General features: G+C 38.1%; 1 protein-coding gene across 1 annotated transcript in view; it reads right to left on the bottom strand.

Moving 5' to 3' along the window:
* Positions 1 to 24,518, bottom strand: part of ANTXR2 (ANTXR cell adhesion molecule 2) — a 180,332-nt gene that overhangs the window by 85,192 nt on the left and 70,622 nt on the right. The window contains exons 12-14 of the mRNA XM_019962996.2: positions 19,208 to 19,303; positions 2,456 to 2,500; positions 923 to 1,015 (exon numbers count right to left, since the gene is read on the bottom strand). Of these exons, the coding sequence (XP_019818555.2) occupies positions 923 to 1,015; positions 2,456 to 2,500; positions 19,208 to 19,303 (234 nt within the window). The remainder of the gene's footprint in view (positions 1 to 922; positions 1,016 to 2,455; positions 2,501 to 19,207; positions 19,304 to 24,518) is intronic.

Raw genomic sequence — 24,518 nt, forward strand, 5'->3', positions numbered from 1 at the left:
TCAAAGACAACTACTAACACGTTGTGCTAATTCCTGTCTAACCGCTTTCCCCCTGCATACATCTTCTTATATACATGCTTTGCCAGGATCTGTGATTAATAATAAAGTCATGATACCAATGAGAAAATCCCTCCAATTGCTCCCTTGGGTGGGAGGCTGGCTTATCTCTGCCACTGTTAAGGGGTCAGTGCTGACAGGGCTTGCTTATTATTAATTATTCCACCACATTGAAAAATATGTCTGTGGTGATAAGAAGACCTCATTTGATATTTAAGATATAATATTTAAGTTCTGTTTTAATCCACACTTTTTGCCAGTCTAAAAATTTAATACATTCTATAAATGATATTTAATATTAATTATGATTATTCATAAGTGGCAACTAAAACCTATTTTTATTTTCATGTTTTTAATATGTTTATTTTAATTGGAGGCTAATTACTTTATAATACAAAACCTATTTTTAAAAAGCCTTAAAGGTACTTCCTCTACATTTTTGATAGGGTCATATCCACTCTACTGAATAGTTTAACATTTTTTTCTCCCCAAACAGTACTTAACTACTGAATCTTTTCAAAGACAATCATTGTTACAACTTTAAGTAGTTGGCTTCTTCAAAGTTGATGTTCTCTGTAGTCATTTTTTCCAAAACAGTGAGGAAAATCCCTAATTTTGTTTTGCCCTTTAGAATTCAGGCGTCTTATCAATGCAATCCATTGGCTAATGAAGTCAGTTCTTGCACAGTTTTGAAATGGCTAGAATTATTCCATGGAAAAAAAAATTGCCCCCCAAAATACTACATGTTAAGAAAAATTGGATGGTATTAGGAAATTGAGCTGTGAAAAGTAGTTTCCATGGCTTAATAGTTCTAAAAATATATATTCCAGACTAGCAGCTTCTATTTTTTTTAAGAGATACCAACCTCCATTCTTTTAATTCCTCCAACACCTCGACCACCATAATAGGAAGCATCCACAGTTGGCCATTTCTTGGTAGGCAGAGGTTCTTCTTCCTCCTACGCAGATACAAGTTTTAAAAAGGTGTTTAATAATTTCTTAAAATGTTACTTAGTCAGAACTGGCTCACATTTAGATATTTTTCTGAATAATACCACTGATATGGAAGAAATATAGTAAAAATTGCACATAGCACAAGTGTATGTACTTCTGCTTACGTGTATAAATTTCTAGTGAAGCTCTACAGAATATAAGGGCTTCTTTCATTCCACAATTCATGGAATCTACCTTATTTTCCCATCATTTCATGGGAAATAGATGGGGAAACAGTGGAAACAGTGTCAGACTTTATTTTTCTGGGCTCCAAAATCACTGCAGATGGTGACTGCAGCCATGAAATTAAAAGACGCTTACTCCTTGGAAGGAAAGTTATGACCAACCTAGATAGCATATTGAAAAGCAGAGACATTACTTTGCCAACAAAGGTTCGCCTAGTCAAGGCTATGGTTTTTCCTGTGGTCAGGTATGGATGTGAGAGTTGAACTGTGAAGAAGGCTGAACACCGAAGAATTGATGCTTTTGAACTGTGGTGTTGGAGAAGACTCTTGAGAGTCCCTTGGACTGCAAGGAGATCCAACTAGTCCATTCTGAAGGAGATCAACCCTGGGATTTCCTTGGAGGGAATTATGCTGAAGCTGAAACTCCAGTACTTTGGCCACCTCATGCAAAGAGTTGACTCATTGGAAAAGACTCTGATGCTGGGAGGGATTGGGGGCAGGAGGAGAAGGGGACAACAGAGGATGAGATGGCTGGATGGCATCACTGACTCGATGTACGTGAGTCTGGGTGAACTCCAGGAGTTGGTGATGGACAGGGAGGCCTGGCGTGCTGCGATTCATGGGGTCGCAAAGAGTCGGATACGACTGAGCGACTGAAGTGAACTGAACTGAAAGTCTCAACATGTGTGTAAATTTGAACCCTGCAAAATTGGTACTAAAAAGGTAGTTGAGAAGCTTTGAAAATGCACAATGCCATGTTTCTTCTTGCTAACACAATATTACTAGTATATGGTATATACTAGTAATATGATATTTAATATATACTATATTAATAGTATGATAATACAGCATATAGCAGTAATATAAAAGTAATACTAATTTTGAAGAAAGTAATAATATCTTTAAACTTCAAGCTTAGATCTTCCAACTTTTTGTAAATAAGGTAAGTAACAGCAAATTATTCACATATTGGTATAAAAAGTAAATTAAATCTCTATGTACTATTGCTCCTGATAGCAAGTCTATGTTTATCAATGTATGAAGGTCCTATCTTCTAACATGTAAAAGAAACCACAAGGTTTGAAAAATAACAAGTGACTTAGTCTAAACTCAAAGTCAATATATCAGAGTTACCTAACAACAGCATAATTGATCAGATCTGGCATAATATCTAAATACAAAAAAAAAAATACCCACATCACTTATTAAGCACTCATTTACCTCTTTTGGTGCAGAAGGTGGTGGTGGAGGAGGATCCTTGATAACCTGTACCAAAAAAAAAAAAATTTAAATGTAGGAACTTCAGTGACATCGAGAAGAGACAATAAGAATGTATAAAATAATTAGATTAGTAAAATACTGTGATGGTGCCAAAGATGTCCCTGATCAACTTAGCTTCTCAATACTTATCCCCCTATCGCCCTTTATTTTTTTTATTTTTTTTTTGTTTTTATTTATTTATTTATTTTATTTTATTTTTAAACTTTAAAATATTGTATTGGTTTTGCCAAATATCGAAATGAATCCGCCACAGGTATACACATGTTCCCCATCCTGAACCCTCCTCCCTCCTCCCTCCCCATACCATCCCTCTGGGTCGTCCGAGTGCACCAGCCCCAAGCATCCAGTATCGTGCATCAAACCTGGACTAGCGACTTGTTTCATACATGATAGTATACATGTTTCAATGCCATTCTCCCAAATCTTCGCACCCTCTCCCTCCTATCGCCCTTTAAAACTGCGTTTTTTTTTTTAACTAGCTTTTGACTAACCAGTAACTACTAGTCATTTTTTTTTAAACTAACTAGCTAACCAACCAGCACATTCACTCATTTTATCTTTAGGATATAGATACATTATAGCTTCATTTTTCAGGTGAATAACAAGAAAACTGTCAAATACCTTTCACTAGGTGTTTCTTCTAATGTTAAAATGCAAACATTTTTCACTAGATTACAGCTTGTTCCCTCAAATGGAGAGGGTATTTACTAGCAAAGTCTTCCTGCTGTGATTCACTGATTCTTTTCAAATTGATGATATAAAAATCAGTTTGCATTGGATGAGATAAGGGAGATGAACATACTCTCTTTCCTCACCTTTTTTTTTTTCTAGAAACAAATCAACCTCTTAGCTAAGATTCCTTTCCTCAGTGGATTATTTCATGAAGTCTGATATGGTTAATTCTTTATGTGAGAGGAATATAGACTGAAATCTGATTTAAATGATCTTCACTGGTATTGGGGTGTCTGGACTTTCATACCATCCTGATAGAAAATGACGGACCAAGTGCCAATGGCTTCTGATAATTTGGGTACACATCCAAGTCTGTATACTAAGAAGGAAAACTTTGAAAATATAACTGCTCCACTTCATTTAAGGTCAAATGTTTCAATTCTGTTATTAGATGCTTAAAATTTTAAAAGAGTAGCTTTGAAAATAAATATCATCAAAGAATTCTTTTACTGTACCGTTATCTATTATCATGAATATGTTTTTATTTTTTTTTAACTTTTTATTTTGTATTGGGGTATAGCCAACTAACAAACAATGTTATAATAGTTTTAGGTGAACAGTGAAGGGACTCAATCATGCATATACATGTATCCATTTCCCCCCAAACTCTCCTCCCATCCAAGCTGCCACATAACACTGAGGAGAGTTCCATGTGCTATGCAGTAAGTCCTTGTTGGTTATCCAATTTAAATATAGCGGTGCGTACATGGTCCATCCCAAACTCCCTAACTATCCCTGAATATGTTTTTTACAGAATGCTTATATTTTAAAGATATATACCAAATCACTTCCAGGTTAATGATATAATTCTGATATTTTCACCAAAATAATTTGAGGTGGGAAGTGAATAGGGTTACAGATGAAATAAGATTAGCCATAATTGAGAATCACTGAAGCTGTGTGAAGAAGACATGGAGGATTCATTATTTTACTCTTTCTCTTTGCATATGTTTGAAATTTTCCATAATGAAAGGCTTTTAAAAAATATTTAGAGACTGACTCATAATCTTTTTTATAATTATTTTCATCATTCTAATTTTGGTTTAGATCTAAATCTCAGGAAGAAAAAAAAGATAGTAACCACAATCACATGGATATAAATGGACAGTAATTTAATTTGATTGAATCTCAAAACTAATTCATCGTAGCATTTGAATGCTACAAGAAATGCTGTTATTTTTACTTAACCCTTTTATTATCCAAGTTCATTTTATCAATGAACATAAAATTCCAGTTCATTTTGGTAATATTGAAGGATAGAAATCTGTGAATTTTGAGATTTAGCCCAGAAATAAATGCCAAGAGAGGATAAAGATTTAAAATAATACTGTAGTAAAATAAGGCAAAGGTTATCATGCTACAGATGCATTTCCTTTATAAAAAGGAAGCACTCAGCTTATTTGCAGGGCAGGAATAGAGATGCAAATGTAGAGAATGGATATGTGGACAAGGTGAGGGGAAAGGAGAGAGTGGGGCGAACTGAGAGAGTGGCATTGACGTATGTAACTGGCATGTGTAAAATAGATAGCTAGTGGGAGACGCACCGGGAGCTAAGCTCACTGCTCTGTGATGACCTAGAGGGGTGGGATGGGAGTGGAGGGTGGAAGGGAAGCTCAAGAGAAGGGGGATATATGTGTACATGGAGCTGATTCACTTTGCTGTACAGCAGAAACTAGCACAACACTGTAAAGCACTTATACTTCAATAATAAAACAAAATTTAAAAATAACAGTAATCTAGAAAATAAATAAAAATATGGCAAATCAAAAAAAAAAAAAAGCACGCATGTCATTATCAACATGCATGTCCAAAATAAATGAAAACCAGATCAGTCAATATTTCACACTCAACAGAGTCAAAACCAACCTAATTACCTTCATTTAAAAGCTAATTCTTCTTCCTGTCTTCCCTGTTTCTTTCAAGTAAATCATTTTCTTTAAAATTGCAGCCTTAAAATTTTCTCATAATCTATAATTTATTCCCACCTCTGAATGATGTCACCAAATCATTTACCATGTCCAACAGACTTTTTGAAATATTCTAGTCTCTGCAGTGTGCATGTGTGTGTCTGTCTCTCTTTCTCCCCACATTCCTATCTTTTCCTCTCCTTTCCCCACCATGAATTCCCCAGTCTTCTCAAAGTAGTTCAGATTTCCTTAATATGCATGGATGCCTGTTTGTTCTCCCCTAGCATTGATCACAATTGATAATTTTATCCAACTCCAAAGCACTGTAACTTCTATGAGAATGAATTTTATGTCTGCTTTGTTCCTAATTATATTCCCAGAACCTAGCAAAGTGTCTAGCAGAAAAGCAGGGAAGAAAGGAAGTTAGAAAGAGAGAAAAGGGAGTAAGGCAGGAAAGAGAAAAGAAAATGGAAGAAGATAGAATGAGGAAGGAAGAAGGGAAGAAAGAAAGGAAGGAAGGAAGGAGGAAAGGGAAGGAAGGAAGGAGAGAGGAGAAGAGGAAGGAAGGAGGGAGGTAAAGGAAGGAAGCGAGGGGAAAGGAAGGAGGGAGGGCAGGAGGACAGAAAGATGACAGGAAGAAGGAAGGATTCTTTACATTCCATTGCCATTCATTTCAGTTCAGTTACTCAGTCATGTCCAACTCTCTGCAACACCATGGACTGCAGTATGCCAGGCCTTCCTGTCCATCACCAACTCTTAGAGCCTGCTCAAACTCATGTCCATTGAGTCGGTGATGCCATCCAACCATCTCATCCTCTGTCGTCCCCTTCTCCTCCTGCCTTCAATCTTTCCCAGCATCAGGGTCTTTTCCAATGACTCAGTTCTTCGCATCTGGTGGCCAAAGTATTGGAGCTTCAGCTTCAGCATCAGTCCTTCCAATGAATATTCAGGACTGATTTCCTTTAGGATGGATTGGTTGGATCTCCTTGCTGTCCAAGGGACTCTCAAGAGTCTTCTCCAACACCACAGTTCAAAAGTATTAATTATTTGGCACTCAGCTTTCTTTATAATCCAACTCTCACATCCATTCCCATTATCACTACCTAAAATCATGAACTCGAGAGTCTTTAGACCTTAAAAATATCTAGTACAATATTTTTCAACTTCCCCAATGCATCCAACCAGAACTTCATTATTCTGAAAAATCCCCACCTAGTTGTCATCCAACTATGTCTGAATTCCTGCAATAAAGAGAAATTCACTACTTCACTAAGCAATTCATTCCCCTGGCAAGGAACCCACATCATTTGAAAAATTTTCCCCTAAATGAAGCCAAAACCTCCCTCTTCGTAGTTTCCACTTTTTAGCCCTGATCCTACAGTGTGAAATGTATACACACACACAGAGACAACTATTTTTAATTCCAGAAGAGAGGGTTTCCTGTTTTTGAATACGAACCATATATCATCTGACAGCTAAACCTCACAATCATTTTTCATGTAATGGTCTGAGATATTGGGTAATCTTGGTCAGTTTCTTTAGTATGTATTCATTTGTACAATATCTCAAAGTGTGGATTCTAGAACTGATAAATAGTATTTTAAGTGTGACCAAGCCATTAATTAAAGGCATGGTACTCAGGAAAAACAGATGCACCCCTGGCAGTCCTCACCTTCATTCCATGCATTTTAATTAATAACATATTGAAAACTAGGATTGATCTATAATTACCATCGCTTTATTTTGGCATTAATGTCTACAGCTTTGCATGTGTGTGTGTGTAAAGTCGCTTTAATAGTGTCCGACTCTTTGCAACCCTATGAACGGCAGCCTGCTAGGCTCCTCTGTCCATGGGATTCTCCAAGAAAGAATACTGCAGTGGATTGCCATGCTCTCCTCCAGAGGATCTTCCTGACACAGGGATGGAACCCGTCTCATTATGTCTCCTGCATTGGCAGGCAGGTTCTTTACCACTAGAGCCACTTGGGAAGCCCCTACATGTTTTACTTGTAGCTAAATTATACATGCAGCTTGCTTCTCTATCTCTAACTCATCCATCATTCTAATCTATGCATCCAGGTCAATATTTTTCTAAGCTTGTTGTTGTTTGCTGTTCAGTCTCTTAAGTTGTGTCCAACTCTTTGCAACCCCGTGGACTGCTCCTCTTTCCTTCCCCATCTCCCAGAGTTTGCTTAGATTCGTGTCCATTGAGTCGGTGCTGCTATTCAATCATCTCATCCTCCGCTGCCCTCTTCTCCTCTAGCCTTCAATCTTTCCCAGCGTCAGGGTCTTTTCCAGTGAGTCAGTTCTTCACATCAGGTGGCCAAAGTATTTGAGCTTCAGCTTCAGCATCATTCCTTATAATGAATATTCAGGGTTGATTTCCTTTAGAATTGACTGGTGTGATCTTCTTGCAGTTCAAGGGACTCTCAAGAAGTTTAATTGATTGCAATAGGAGCTTAATTGATCATTTCTCTAGTCAAAATGGATCAAATGTTCCAGTGACCACAACTGAAATCAAGGAATTACTGAATTTGGGGAAGAACCTTACACATCATGCTTCTATTCAGTTTTGCAAATTATCATAAAGTGCTCTAGAGTTCTTTCACTGGGAAGAAGCTAAGGTACCTCCATTCCACCAAGTCTAATTTAATATATGGTACTCATTTTCATTTCCTTGTGAGGATTTTAAATTTACTCTGGTTACTACATGTACACCTTGTAGGGTGTATGAATCTCTGAGAACTGAAACAGCATCCCCAGTCCTATATTAGACTATGTGCATGTGCACACTCAGTTGCTTCAGCTGTGTCTCTTCGCGACCCCATGGACTGTAGCCCACCAGGCTCCTCTGTCCATGGGATTCTCCAGGCCAGAATACTGGACTGGGTTGTCATGCCCCCCTCCAGGGGATCTTCCCAACCCAGGGATGCAACCCGCATCTCTCATGTCTCCTGCATTGGCAGGCAGGTTCTTCACACCAGTGCCGCCTATACCCCCTTGAGAATTACTGAACATCCACCTCCATAACACCTCTTTTTTATGTCATATTTATCATGCTCATTATCCTGCATAGCATCGAGTTTTAGCATGGATATGGGCAAATCAAGTTTCAGTTTAAAATCCTCATCTGACGCTGCTGACAACCTCACAACAGGATAATGAGAGGCATTTTTACCTTCTTTATCAGAGACGCTATCTGTTATCATAAGCCACAACCCAGAAAACAAAAAGTCCTTTTTCAGTGCATGAGTCCTCTTGCACTCTCATTGTTCAAATGCCTTAGCATGGCCCTCAATTCAACACTCTATCTACAAAATCTCTGTTTGTGTACCTCTAACTCCAGATTGACTGAAGACCCCTTTGCTACCCCGGATAAAATGACCATTTCCATATTAAGTCCCTTCCATCCTTCATAGAGTAGTCTACCAACTTTCCATTCCATTATCTAGAAACTTTAAAACTTTTAACAATATAAACATTACCACCCAGTTGAACCATTCATGCTTCATCAATTTGGGTTTATATGTTTATTTTGGAATTTTTCAACTACCCCTCAGAAGTGTTGATTTCTTAGGGGCAATATCATTTCTCCCTCTTTAAAAATATCATAGTGCCTAATACAGTGCTGTGAAAACAACAGATACTAAAGACATGATTGAAAGTGAGTTGAAGGAACTAGTTGAGAATGTTTGCAAAGGCTCATAGCCAACCTCTAAATTTATTTTTTTAATGGAGAAAAAAGATGTAAATGATGACTGATAAAGATTTCCATGAAAATAAAATATTGCTAGTTCCAAAGAAAATGAAGTATCAAATGTCTCTTTTGACCAATAAAGTCCAAGAGCTAATGAACTCAAAGACAGATGGGAAAATATAAGCCCATGCTAAGTTTCTTCATCTGGGAAATAAACTTGATTCACTATAGGTCCTTTCCAAAATGAAAATTCTAATAGAATGATAAAGACAAAATATGTATCACAATATTTCCAACAGGTCTTTTGCTTCTATGCCTTTACGTAATTAAGTAGGCCATATGTCTACATGTATTTGTGTTCACCTTATTTCAGAAAAGAACATTAGGGTTTGTTTTTCCAATAATGTGTAATTAATTGTATGTATGACTAAATGCATGACTTATTATAAATTTAAATTGATTTTGAAATCCTGGCAAGTATACTTTCTACATTGTTAACAATGGAAAAAAAAACCCTTAAAATTCTGCATAAATAAAAATTTGATCTTGTAGATTAAGAGACACAACCACCACCACAACAAATAACAGCACTTTCAGAAACTGAAACAGACCCAAGGCTCATCTGTGTGCTGTTAATACTATTAACAATAACCACATTTTATTGGTGCTGGCATATGCCACACACTCCATATTGCTTCCATTTTCATAATAATGCTATGCAGTTACTATGTTTATTTTAAATATAAGGAAAGGGAGGCTCTGAATTCAGTAACTTGTCCAAGGATATACAGAGAAAACATTAGAATTAGTATTTAAACTCAGAACGCTGGTCCACCTACCTCCAAACTCTGGGTTCAACTTTCTCTGGCACATGACATTCTCTTAAAATAAAGTTTGGATTGCCAAGGCAAAGGGTACAGGAGAAAAAGTTTAAGATGTGTTGAGAAGTACATTACTTGGTGGGATGGATGGATGGTTAGATAGATGAATAGGTAGATGAGATAGATAGAGATAGACAAACAGATATAAATCAATATTTATGGTAACTGTATGAGACAGATGCTATCATCCTCATTTTATAGGGATATAACATATTAATTCATATGCCCAACATCATTGCCCTAGAAATGTTGGAACAGGAAATAAATGTTGTGTGTATTTGATGTTTGTAAATGCTCCGTCTGGCCATTGTACCACACAGGCTCATAAGTAACAAAGGAGAGTGAAAATAATCTGAAGTCATTCAGTCCAAAAGCCAAAAATGGCGAAAGTCTGTGTCCACTGATGTCCCTACATTTCAGTAAAATTAGTGCAGGAGAAAAGGAAACCTGATTGTTGTCCAAATACATTAAAAATAACAGTCATGAGAATCCCATTCTTGTATTAAATAGTGCAAGAACACTCATCTCAGAAAAGGATGTATTCGTATGCACCATATTTTATGAGAATTTGCAGATTTTAAAAGGCATAATATTGCCTAGTTGCCAGGATTTTTTCTACTTAGCATCCTTCAACTCGATATTGAAGATTCTGGAAAACACTTTCACCACTTTATGAACCATATGCAGAGTTTGATTCTTCTCCAATTTTTTTTTTCATTTGTTATTATCATCATCAGAGAGGATTATATCTCATCTACTTAGCTGCTAGAATGAAGATTTCAGTTTGGAGGAGAGCCGATTTTAAAAAAAAGAAAAAGTTAGCTGCTTCAGGCAACAGTCCTTTTGATCTGCTCATTAACACTTTTCAAATGTTCGAGTGATGTGGGCATTCTTTGCGCTAGAAAATGTCAGCACTGGAGCCTGCAGCCAGCTTGATGCGATCATATGTTCCGATATTCAGAAAAGAGTGAAAAGAACTGTCAACAGTGAACTGCCTTAGATTGAAAAAAAAGATACTGTGTAATGACTGTAGGTCAAGTAGTATTTCAGAAGTGACTCTTGCCAGTGACAGAAACAAATGCCCAATATTTCAGCAATGTCATCTAAGTACCTAAGGGTCCACAGACTTCAAGAACTCATTCTTAGAGTGTACAAAAACTTGTTTAAAATACATGTGGGATTTCCTTTCACTCTTCCCTTTCTTTTTGGATAAGATCACAGAACAAGTGCAATGCCTTTCCTCTCATGAATACAAAGTTCTCTGACATTAGTGTTTGGGAAGTCCTTTCCAAATCCCACAAAGTGAGTTGCTTTCAACAATGAGACCAAGATATGGTCAGGTTATCTGCCTCCCTTTCCTTTCCTCCCTGACAGACTCACCAATGTTCAAAGAGACTGCTTTGAATAAACAAATAATAGTGGGAAGTCTGGACAATAAATATAATTTTAAATGCCTAATGAGGACTGGGAAGAACGATGTGAGAGTGTGCTTTGAAGGGTTGGGGAGCACGCATGCTCAGTCCTGTCTGACTCTTTTGCAACCCCATGGACTGTAGCCAGCCAGACTCCTCTGTCCATGGAATTCTCCAGGCAAGAATTTGCCATTTCCTCCTCCAGGACATCTTCCCGACCCAGGGATCGAACCTGCGTCTTCTCTATCAGCAAGCATATTCTGTACTACTGGGCCACCTGGGAAGCCCCGTGAGAGTGTATTCTCCTGGAGTTAAGTAAAGGTACTGCCGTCAAGATAAATAAACTAAGACTGGGAAGAGTGTGATAACCTGTTTTGTAATGATGCTGTGTTGGAAAACATCACCATAGAACCAATAAGTACTAACATCACACTCTATTTCAAAGGGGCAACCAAACATAAATCATTTTAATTAATGGTGCAAGGAAGGCATATTAAAATTTAAATTCCTTCTGTTTTATTGTGCATTCTTTAAAAAAAAAAAATCAGGCTGCTCTCAAAGTAACTCAATAAAGGCACCAAGAGCCCTCCTCAACAATAAAAAACAAGTGCAATGTAGAAGCATTATTACTATTTAGAAAGAACAGCACAGCTGTTGCTGGCTAAGAAAACGATTCTATATAGCTCTAGTCAGATATATCCTCATCATGAAAGCCCAGCTTACTTGTTAGTAAATTGGGCTTTAAAAAGATAAGTTTTTAAAACGGTTTTTTAAACAGATTTATGAGATCTTTATGCAATGTCTTAAATGGACTGAGGAAAAATGAGCTTGCGGTTTTCCCTTGTGGATGGAGAACTTTGGCCAAGGACACTAGAGCAAAGTGAACATTTATCATTTCCGGCATATTCAGATATTTATTTGCAGCTGGATAACACACTCTAACTGACAACACTCCAGAAAGTCTTTGTTTGCCACCTCATTAGCCTTACATCTGTAATTTTGCAGAATGCCCAGTTCTTCCAAATGATGCAACTGAAGGACGGTCAGTTCTGCTATCCTGGTAGTGAAACAAACCTGCCGTAAACTCCACACATCTTATGAGTTAAACAATGATGCAAAGAGCCGTATCTTCTCATATTTCCCTCATGATTCAATACCTGATTGTTTTTAACTTCTCCCCTTTTTTAATCTAAGGAAAAGGAAGGATGCTGCTGACATCTTTGTTATAGAAAAGCAGTTGTAAAGGATGGGTGTGAGGTTATTCAATGAGTAGGAAACAGAATCATAAACAGGTTGTGAGAAATTACTTTAGACAAAAATGAGAACTTCCCCCTTGATGGAATAGTTTGCAAATTCAACATACTCTACAGTTCACCAATGATAGTGCCTAAAAGTTCCAGCTTTGCATAAGGGTTCCACTATTATTACTACTATTACTACAAGATAAAGTTCTCCAAAGATCATTGATTTAGATCCTATTTGCCATGGAAAACCTAGGCACACAGAGGACACAAATCTGCAACATTTTAATCTGTCTTTAATGATATCACCTGTCTCTTTTATCCTTGAATATACTCATTAAATGAATCGAAAGATTTAACATTTCAAAATAAGCTCATATTAAAAGCATCATTGGTAGCCAGAGATTCTATTTGGGGAGTTTTTTTCTAACCTTTTTTATTCTATGTTCCTCTTTGGCAATCTGATTATAGGGGACCAATAAACCCCTTCCTAGACTAAACAAGCTAAATTAAAATACACAGGATTAAAAGGAACCCAATTGTACTGAAATGTAACTGTCAAATCTACTTTTAAAAACAAGAAACCAGATCTGTGAAACAGAAATACTATGTGCTTCTTTATTAATTCATCAAATAATGAAATATAATAGTAGGTCTAGGAACTATCATGATTTCTTAAAGTTTCATTGACTTACAATAGTTTTGCATGTATAGCATAGTGGTTCAATATTTTTATATCATAGACAGTTATAACAATACAACTATTGTGTCTGTTCCATACATTATATCCTCATGACTAATTTATCTTATAACTTGTATTCTGGACGTCTTAATCCCCTTCACCCATCCCTCATCCCTTCCCCTCTGGCAACCACTTGTGTGTTCTCTGTATCCATGTCTTCTGTTTGGTTATATTTGTTCCTTTGTTTTGTTTTCTAGGTTGCACAAATAAGTGGAAACATATAGTATTTGTCTTTCTCTCTCATAATTTTGAAATAGTGGATATCTGAATATGAATGGGACTGTACTGGTTTCTACCATCAAATAACAAGCACCCTGAGAAAGCTGACCACGGATCTTTGCTGTCAATGGGTTCTAATATCATATATGTCTTGGATACTTCTTAAAATAGGAAACCTCTTTCTTCGACAAATCCCTGTCACTCTGAAACAGTGAGTAAATTCTACTCCGTATATAAAGCATTACACGTATTTACTTGACAGTTGACCCAAAACAAAACAGAATGGTAACTCTAATTTTAAAGAACGCACATGGGTTTTAACTGCCACAGAATCACTGCAAATATTTTAAGAATATTTCCTTGTCTCCCATCTTACAACTTCCTGTACTCCATAGGCAGGTTTTGTAATGAGTTGATCCAAAAACATATTCCATAAGAATTCCCCCAAATCAATAGCCCTGAACAGTGATCCCCAGCTCTGGAGAATATCAGAATCATGTAGGGAATCTGTTAGATCTTTAATGCTGCAATAACAAATTAGCACACACTTAGTGGCTTAACACAACAGAAATTTATATTCCTACAGTTCTAGATGCCAGGAGTCCAAACTGAGTCTTATAATTAAAGTCTGGTGTCATCAGAGCCGGTTCCTTCTGCAGACTCCAGAGGTTTATCACTCCTTGCCTCTCCAGCTCCTGGTGACCAGCATTCCTTACCTAGAAGCTGCATCACTTTGGTCTCTGCCTCCATGGTCACATTGCCTTCTCCCCATCTATGGTCTTATCTCCTCTGTCACCCTCTTATATGGGCATAGTGATGGTATTTAGAGCCAGCTAGGTCATTCTGGGGAGAAGGCAATGGCATCCCACTCCGGTACTCTTGCCTGGAGAATCCCATGGACGGAGGAGCCTAGTAGGCTGCAGTCCATGGGGTCGCTAAGAGTCGGACACGACTGAGCGACTTCACTTTCACTTTTCACTTTCATGCATTGGAGAAGGAAATGGCAACCCACTCCAGTGTTCTTGCCTGGAGAATCCCAGGGACGGGAGAGCCTGGTGGGCTGACGTCTATGGGGTCACACAGAGTCGGACAGGACTGAAGTGACTTAGCAGCAGCAGGTCATTCTGGATGATCTCCCTATTTCAAGATCCTGAATTTAATCATATCTGTAAAGTCTCTTTTGCCATAGAAGACAACGATCACGGACACCTTACCATAGGGGCTATCCTAAACCACACTGATCCTTGGAGATGTTTCACCCAACTACCCTTTCCCCTGGTGTGAGAGAGACACCACAGATGGAAATCTGAGAGCAGCTACTCTGAAAGCCTTCCAGTTACTAGGAGCAGAAAAAAAAATCCAGGCTAAGACATAGGTAACACTGTCATTGCTGAGTCATTAATTAGATATCTGTGAAATTTTAATCTCTGAAACATGAATGGTTACATTATTTCACAAGATATTTTTTAAAAATATGAAATGATTCAATGAAGAACCCTCTGTTCAGGGTTTTTTTTTCCATTCCAGGATTTCTATCTCGATAAGAGCTTCTAAGCATATGATTCCCAAGGAGGTGATGGCTGACATAGTCTAAATGTGCCTGAAAACAGACATTTTAAGCTGTTTAATCATATTTCAGTTGAAAGACTAAATGTTTGTCCCAGTACTTAAAAGACACTCAAACAAAAGAAATTTACACAACACCAAGCTGAAATAAGGACTTCTCTGGTGACTCAGACAGTAAAGAATCAACCGGCAATAAGGGAAACCCAAGTTCTATCCCTAGGTTGGGAAGATCCTCTGGAGGAGGGAATTGCAACTCACTCTAGTATTCTTGCTTGGAGAATTCCATGGACAGAGGCTACAGTCCATGGAGTTGCAAAGAGTTAAACACAACTGAGTGACTAACACTAAGCTGAAATAAATGCATTTCATTTCCTATTAAAAAGAATTATTACCGGTAATAGCTGATAGTCAAAGTTCAAAATAATCCCTAATAATGAACGCTGTTAACAATTAACTAATCATATTCTAATACCAGCATTGTGGAAATATGTTCTCTAAACATAATCAAATAAATAAATATCCTGCAATTGTACCATCATGGTACACCTTCTGTTATACTCAAGATCTTGTTTTTCATAAGGTTATGGTTTCCTTTGACCCTTCCTTTTCACATCACCTTCTCATCTTTCTCTAACTGATTTAGCTTACTTGTTATATTCCAACTCTCTATACTTCGTTAGAGATACTTTGCTCAGGCTATATCTTTTTTTTAAATACAAATGTTAAAGGTTACACTCCACTAACAGTTATTACAAAATAATGGCCATATTTCTTGAGTTGTGTAATACATCCTTGTAGCCTAACTTATACCCAATAGTTTGTACTCCCCACTCCCCCAATCCCTACGTTGCCCCTCCCCTGCCCACTGCCATGTCTAAGGCTCACTGTCTATTACTGGCTTGTATTTCAATAACTGATGGGTCTCAGTTGGATAAGACTTAATCCCCACCGGGACCAGATCTCAGCACCATGTACAGCAAGTAAAGCTTCTTTCAGGGGATCAGTGATCAAATCTTTCCAGTGTATTCTCCTCACCCCTGGGGTGAGTTCAAACGTCCTCAAAGACATAGGAGGTTCATGCCTAGATCCTAAACCATCTTTCACCACTCCCCTCCCTGGCATGTTAGACCTCAGCCTAGGACATCTCAAAGCCCATCTGAATAACTTGTAATTCCACACACACCTCATAGGAAATGTCCCTCATCAACTGCCAAAGTCTTGTTCAATATTCAAAATCAGTTTGGAATCGGCAGCTCCACCCAGTTTCCCTGAAACAATCCCTCAATTCTGGCAAATCCCTCTTTCCTTTGTGTTCCTGACATGTGTTGCTCCTGGCGTACTCATGAACCTCCATTCTCAGTTTCTCTACCATTCTGTGCTTCATGCTAAAATATGAGTTTCCATATCATATGGTAGTCATTTCTGAACCCCTAATTCCAAGCCCAGCACTGGCTCAGATTACTAAGGGCTGAATGCAGAATGTTGCCTCTACTTTCTCTCTGCTTTTAAATCTGTGTTTTTAGGGAACATTTGTTCTGATTCATTTATGTGCTCAGTCGCTCAGTAATGTCTGATTCTTTGTGGCCCTGTGGACTGTAGCCCACCAGATTCCTCTGTCCATAGGATTTTCCAGGCAAGAATACTGGAGTGGGTTGCCATTTCTTACATTTTCTTACTGACCCAGGGATTGAAGCAGCATCTCTTATATCTCCTGCATTGGCACATGGGTTATTTACTACTAGCACCACCTGGAAAGCCCAATTCATTTATTTTTAGATCTAAATGTAAGTTCATACTCAAGGCTATGTAGTCTATATTTCTAAATGTAAAATATGGATGATTCTCTCTATTAAATAAGTTGCAGAAATTAGTAAGCATTCATGATGTTTCTGTAAATAGGAAGCCCTCCTGACAGCCTAAAAACACACCTTAATGGTGTCCCTCTGCACCCTGCATAAAGAAATATAATTCCTGATTTCCAATCTGCAGAGTTTCAGGGATGGAATGGATCTATTCTCACTACCTGATGATCGAATCCATGTGACGGGGAAGACTTCATTTGATTACATCAACTGTTGTGGTAAAGAAACTGCCTGCCAAGCAGGAGACTTGGGTTTGATCCCTGGGTTAGGAAAATCCTCTGGAGAAGGAAATGGCAACCCACTCCAGTGTTCTTGCCTGGGAAATTCCACCGACAGAGGAGCCTGGCAGGCTACATACAGTCCAGGGGGTTACAAAAGAGTCAGACACAACTTAGCAACTGAGCAGGCATGCAGCAACCTCACAAAGAAGCCCAGTTCATTCTTCGCAAGTGTCCTTTTAAAAAACCATATACTTTGACACTTTTGAGCCCTCTGGTCAATAGTAGATGAAAATGCAAAGTAACAAAAGAATGAAAACCACCCCTGTGAATTTTAAATTAAAAAAGTAAGGAGTACAAATCACATTAAGGCACCTTTTTGCTTTTTAATTTGAGACTCAAGAAAGTTAGCTCGTCTAAAAATCACCATATCTAAGATAATCAAGGTTACAACAGGAAACTGAGCAGAAATTGCTATGCAGGAAACTGATTAGTTCAGCAAAGAGACAGGATGCTTCATGTCTCTGCTGTTGTCTAAATTAATTCCGTGCCTCCTCCGTGGCCAACTGCTCTGAGATAAAGGACTGCAAAGTTGCCTCATGAAAGTGGACTGAAGTACAATGAATAATAAATGCAGAAGTAATACAAAGCACTGCCTGAAGTTGCAAGGAGTGGAAATCAGTCAGCAAGGGTGAGAGGGGAAAAGAGTCAGTCTAGTAATATTACGTAAAACACTACTGTGATCCACAAAACATAAAATTCAATATAAGGTGCTGATAAGAGGATATCAAAATAGGTGGTAGGCATGCTTTGAAGGAGTGCTTCTTCAGAATAACCTTTTCTATGAAGCCTGAACAATCCAAGTTATATTGCTTGAACTGTGCTGATGTTTGTTACTCAGAGTTCCACCTTGTGACAGGCAGAATAATGGCCCCATAAAGATGTCCACCTGCCAAAGCAGGAGATGCAAGAGATACAGGTTCAATCCCTGGGACAGGATGGTCCATTGGTGAAGGATATGGCAACCCACTCCAGTATATTTGCCTGGAGAACCCCATAGACAGAGGTGCCTGGAAGGCTACAGTCCATGGTGTCACAGAGAGTCACACACAACTGAGCACACACACACATACATGGATACCCACACTCTAATTCCCTGGAACTGTGAATAACCTGTCTTCCAGGACCAAAGAGACCTTGTAGATGTGATTAGCATGAAGGATCTTGAGATGAGAGATTATGCATGCATGCGTGCATCAAGGTGGGTCCAACCTAATCACATGGTTCCTTGATACTGGAGGTCTTTTCCCAGCTGGGTTTGGAGTCAGAAAGACAAGTGACTACAGAAGAATGGTGACAGAGATGCAACATGCCTGGCTCTGAAGCTGGAGGAAGGGCTTACTAGGCAAGAATGGAAGGAGCCCCTGCAAGCTGCAAAAAGTAAGGGAGCAGATTCTCCTCTAGAGCATTAAGAGAGGAATGTATCACTGTCGATACTTTTCAGCTTAGTTTAGCCCAGCAAGACCCATGTTGGATCTGGGATTACATAACTGTTAGGTAAAAAATTTGTGTTGCTTTAAGCCAGCAAATGTGTGGCAATTTGCTACAGTAGCACCAGAGAGCTTGTGTCTATCCATGTTCTTTCAGAGCTTTTACTCAAGCATGAAAAAGGACACAACCTCAAACCAACTGTCATAACTTCAAAGTGACTGTTTCAGATACCTAACATTTGCATGTGACTTATTTCTAAAATGATTTCCCCAAGAGGCAAACAGAAAAAGTCCTGAAATAGTGTATCTTTCAAAGAGATAATGAAACATTCAATAAGCAATGAAAACAAAACAAACCCCAAACCTGACAGATTATCAATCCCTGTCAATGAATCCAGTAGAACATATCATTCAATTTACTTGAAATTCTTTTGTACTTGAGTGGGAAACCCTTTATCCCTATCATTATTCCTACCTTCTTCTCTTCTTCCCCTAAACCTGATTTTGAAGTACTTTCTAGATTAAGTTTTATAGTAAACATTTATTAGCAGGCATGAACAGAATTTCTTACAATGATTAAAACATATAACTATTAAAATTCAATTTTCTAATTGAAACTTTGCTGTTGTTGAGCAATGTGCCACTGATTCGTATTTCAGCCTTAATTTACACCTTGATGTTTAAAAAAAAAAAAAAAGAGAGGACTGCAAATCCTTCTTACTTACCACTTTGCAGCAAAGGGGCCAAAACCACCACATCAGTCCAATACCCAAGAGCAGCAGTAACACCAAAATAGCAATGAGGGCTGCAATCCCAGTAGACTGGAGGAAGCCGAAAACAAAAACAAGGCAGTCAGCAAAGTTGACAGTCAAATCCCAAATATGTACTTTTTAAGGAAACACCAGAAAAAATGATAGGAAGCATAATAATGTTAAACCAGATTGCTAATATATTCCTTTACATTCTTAAATTGTATAAATTATCTTACTACTTATATACTACCTATATTATATTCCATTTTATTATATTTATATAATATACTAAATATAATCTATTTGTATTAAATTCCCTCATTATACCTCATATATATTATGTTAAGACAGGCAAGGATAAGTATAAAACCCTCCCAAAGTGTCTGAAATTACACCTTAAAGAAAAATAGGGGAAAAAAATCACAATTTGGAGTTGTGCGAATGGTCCTGTGCTGTGTGTGCTAAGTCACTTCATTTGTGTCCAACTCTTTGCGACCCACCAGGCTCCTCTGTCCATGGGATTCTCCAGGCAAGAACATTGGAGTGGGTTGCCTTTTCCTACTCCAGGGATCAAACCACGTACTTTCCTCTCTTGCCTTGGCAGGCAGGTTCTCTGCCACTAGTATCACCTGGGAAGCCCCATGAACAGTCCCTATGGTCCCCATCTTTCGTCTCTGGGAAAAGATTATTGTGGCTACAAGCATGATTACCTCTAGGCAGAATTTATGCAGAATTTCCCCAGACTTTTTGATGATGGGCATTATTTCTTCATATACTTAAATGGTAGGACAAGATGAATACCAAAACTCACCAAATAGGTGACAAACCAACAACAGTTCTTGTTGGCAAGTGGTACACAGGTATCAATGAAAGGATGCAATTTTATGCATTCGTATATCAGAGCATCACCCATGCCAGTTCAAGTGCTACCCACTCTCAACCACAAACCACACTGGTGTTCTTTCACTTCGTAATGACAAGCTCCTCCAGCCCTAACACCTCTGTCCTGGGCTCAGCCTCTACCTGCTTCATCTACCAACTACCTATTCATCCTACAGGGCGTAGCTAAAGCCACTTCCTCAGGAAGCCTTCCTCATACCTTCTGGCTAGAAAATACCCCTTCTTACTGTACATGGCATAGTTCTCTGAACCTTAAACTTTAGCACTTAGCACAATTTATTTATTTGGTTTGCTTATTTAATTATGATGAACTACAATGATTTAATTTGTCTTTTCTGTATTCACTATGAGTTCTAGAAGACAGGGCCTATTCCCAATCTACTTATCCAGGTATATTCCAGGCCAGGTATGTAAAACTATTTACTAAGAGAATGAACTCCAAAGAAATGAGATGGCAAGAGCCACAAACACAAAGTGAAAGTCGCTCAGTGTTTCCGACTCTTTGCAACCCCATGGGACCCCATGGAATACAGTCCTTGGAATTCTCCAGGCCAGAATACTGGAGCGGGTAGCCTTTCCCTTCTCCAGGGGATCTTCCCAACCCAGGAATCGAACCCAGGTCTCCCACATTGCAGGCAGATTCTTTACCAGCTGAGCCACAGGGAAGCCCAAGAATACTGGAGTGGGTAGCCTATCCCTTCTCCAGCAGATCTCGCCAACTCAGGAATCGAACCAGGGTCTCCTGCATTGCGGGCAAATTCTTTACCAACTGAGCTATGACACAAAGAAGAATACTTAATTTTTAGCATAGAGATCAATTTTCCAAGAGAACAAGGTGTCTCTTTCAAAGGCTTACTCTCTGATATCCCCAGTAATCATGTTTTGTTTGTGTTTTTATTTTTTTTTAAGAAAAGACTTCAAGGAAGGGAAAATAAATCAATACATTATCTCTGGGTGGGAATTTGGGTCTTCAAAGGTAGGTTTTCAGAGATACACACCCTATCATTCAAAACAAATAAGAAGTACAAGCCCAGAAATCAAGACAAGAGTCACATTTATCCCAAGAGCGGATAGAGAGAGAGCCTGGAGCTGAAAGAACCTACCAATACTCATCTTAAAATGGCCTTGCCTTACAAGTGTTAGTCTGGATGTCTAATTTTAAGCAAGCTGTTTAATTCTTAGGGGACTCTGTTTTCTAATCTATACAATAATAAAGTCAGTTGTTCCCAAAGCATGAAATTATTTGCGGCAAAGTGATAACCAGGATATCTCTCTTAGAAAAGCACTGTGCACATTAACATATTTTTAAAGCTCTGAATGGTTTTGTAGTAGGAAAAAAAAAGTCCAACTTACATCAGCACAAATCAATTTTTGTCTCATAACATTATCAATATCCTACAGAACTAGGATCCCCCAGTATCCATTTGGGGAAATGTTAGAATTGATCAAAAAGCTAAAAGACTTTTGGATGTTGAAGTAACAATTTTTCTTAGTAATTAGAACATTTTATGATGGAATTTGAATTGTAATACATAATAACTTATGCACAAAGAGATAATGATTTTTATGTAGACATGCTTGACTGCTCACTCCCTCAGTCGTGTCTGATTCTTTGCAACCCCATAGAGTGTAGTCTTCCAGGCTCCTCTCTCCATCGAAGTTTCCAGGCAAAAGAATACTGGAATGGGTTGCCATTTCCTACTCCAGGGGATATTCCTGACCTAGGGATTAAACTTAGGTCTCCTGCATTGCTAGGTGGGTTCTTTACCACTGAGCCACCAGAGAAGCCTCTTTATGTAGATAGTTATTTGTAAATAACTGAAGAAGAGAAGGTAGGTTTCAAAAGTATTAGTTTAAGGAGCGTTAGCAAAATATTCTTTGTACAGCTTATCAGAAAAATCTTGAAATGTGAGTCATAGTTTCCCTGTATCATCTGTTAGTATATCACAGTGTAAAAAAAAAAGAGAGATTACCATACAGTGACTTGGAAACTATCTCCAAACAAATCAGTTTTCAAAAACATTGATTATTAACTGCATTTCAATTTTAATAAATCCACTAAAAATAACTTTTAAAATAATTCTCAGGGCAACATAGACCATAAAACATGCACTGACTTCAGAAATTTTAGAAGAAGATTAACAATCAAGTATATACATGAATAATGAAAGCCATCCTTTGCTTTCTAATTTTGCATCTGGATATAAGAGGGAATAACCATACAAGCTATTTATATAACTCATGTTGCTGCTGCTGCTGCTGCTAAGTCGCTTCAGTTGTGTCCAACTCTGTGCGACCCCATAGACAGCAGCCCACCAGGCTCCCCTGTCCCTGGGATTCTCCAGGCAAGAACACTGGAGTGGGTTGCCATTTCGTTCTCCAATGCATGAAAGTGAAAAGTGAAAGTGAAGGTTGCAAATTAACCAAAACATACAGCACCAAAATATTACCTAGAATCTTTGCCCTGTCCTGTAATCTATTTTCAGAAGACAACAAAAATAAGTATAAAAACTTAACACACACATACAATCTTCATAAAGCTCTATTATTTACTATTAGCTCACTCTTAAGGCACTTGAAAATGCTACTACATGGTATTTACCATAAAACATTAATTTTAAGAAATGAAAAGACATGCAGTCATCTAGCAACTTCTTCATTACAGTTTAATATAATTAAAGTGTAAACTCAAAATGTATTTATTGATGTAGCCTAAACATCTAAGTCAGTGTCTTGCAGATAGAAATTTGTTTGTGTATATGTGTGTGTATCAGTGAGAGAGAGAAGATAAATACATTATAGAAAATGTTCAGGTAATTATCTAAGTTCTGTGTCCTCAAAACCAAAGGAAGTAATTCAGAGCACACATCAAGATTCTTATGAAAGCACTCAAAGGGCATCTTTCTACATGGAATTCCAAACATTCATGAACAAATCATGCAATGATTACACTAAGCTCTGAAATCAAACAAGAATACAACAGGAAAAGAGTGTCAACGGAATACATAGAAAACTATGATATCCTATGGGAGAAATGTTGTCAAATGTGTTAAATTCATGATCCCACCTTTAAGCTCTTACATAAGACACCCCTGATCTGTGACTGTTCATGTATGGAGTGAACACAACGTTCCCCCCAGACCTTTCCCACAGGAGGATCGAGCCACAGTGTCCATGGAAATGGCTCACCATTTGGCTCTGCTCACAAATTCCAAAAGGGTACTATGAACATTTGTTTTCCCCTTTTCTTAGAATTCAAATCCTATGTTCAGAAATAAAGACACGAAACTAGAGGGTGTGAATATGCTACAAGTTTAGTGGTTAGTGTTTTTTTTTTCTTCTTCCCACAAATGTGTCATGAGCAGGAAATTCAGAAAATCATACTGACAGAATATAAAGTAGATGGGCTAGCCATGACAGGCAGTCAAAATTCTTGCATTTTCTTTCAAAAATGTCCCTGTGAGGAATACTCACAAAACACTGTGCACATCCAGATGTAAATATCATTTTGTACAATAATATTATCATCTCAACTGATTCTGAAGATTAGTATACAAGAAAACTATGAAAACATACACTTTCCACAGACCTACAGACTTACTCTTGATCATATTTAAGTTAAGCATGGTGGAGAACAGGTCACAGTAAACAAAGAATTGAAAGCAACTGGAACTTGCCATAAACACTTCCCTGGATGCCCCAGTCCCAGACATTAGCTCAGTTAGCTGGATACAAATCCAGGCTTCCACAGTTCCTTTGTTTTGATTTGCCAGAGCCATTATCAGAACATGAAAGACCTCAGCAATGAAAGGGAAATAATTTCATAATTCAGATAACTTTATAAACAAATTAAGAAAAAAGGCCAAACACATAGACTTCAGTTCTATGAGCAGACACTGTGCTGCAAAGTGCAAACTTCAAAGTCAGATGAAACCAGATCTGATTACACAGAGATCTGTATCATAGGGAGAAACTAAAAGCCTCTCACTTCTGTTTAGGTGTGATACTCTTTAAACAGTAGAGAGTTAAAAAGCTGCCAAAGCTATGTTGTGCAAGTCTTCATGAAGCCCACAGGTTAGTTAGAGGGACAACCCTTGAACACACAATCAAAAATGTGAGGAGGATGGAAAGATGGTACCACAGAAACGGGGCAAAGAAGGAACTAGCCTGCACTGGGGTTCTCAGAGGACCTCCTGGGGAAGTATAAGAAAGCCCGGGAAGAAGTGCGGGTCTAACGAGTGGCTTCTTGCAAGCACAAGAAAAGACAACTTTTGGCTGGAAAACAGAATCTGAGGGAACCTGAAGCAACTGAAGAAACTAATGAAACACAAATTTCTGGAAAGCAGGAATCCTCTTTATTACACAGAGAACTGGGTTGTTGGGT

The sequence above is a fragment of the Bos indicus genome, chromosome 6 (genome assembly GCF_029378745.1).
Source record: "Bos indicus isolate NIAB-ARS_2022 breed Sahiwal x Tharparkar chromosome 6, NIAB-ARS_B.indTharparkar_mat_pri_1.0, whole genome shotgun sequence".
Lineage (NCBI taxonomy): Eukaryota > Metazoa > Chordata > Mammalia > Artiodactyla > Bovidae > Bos > Bos indicus.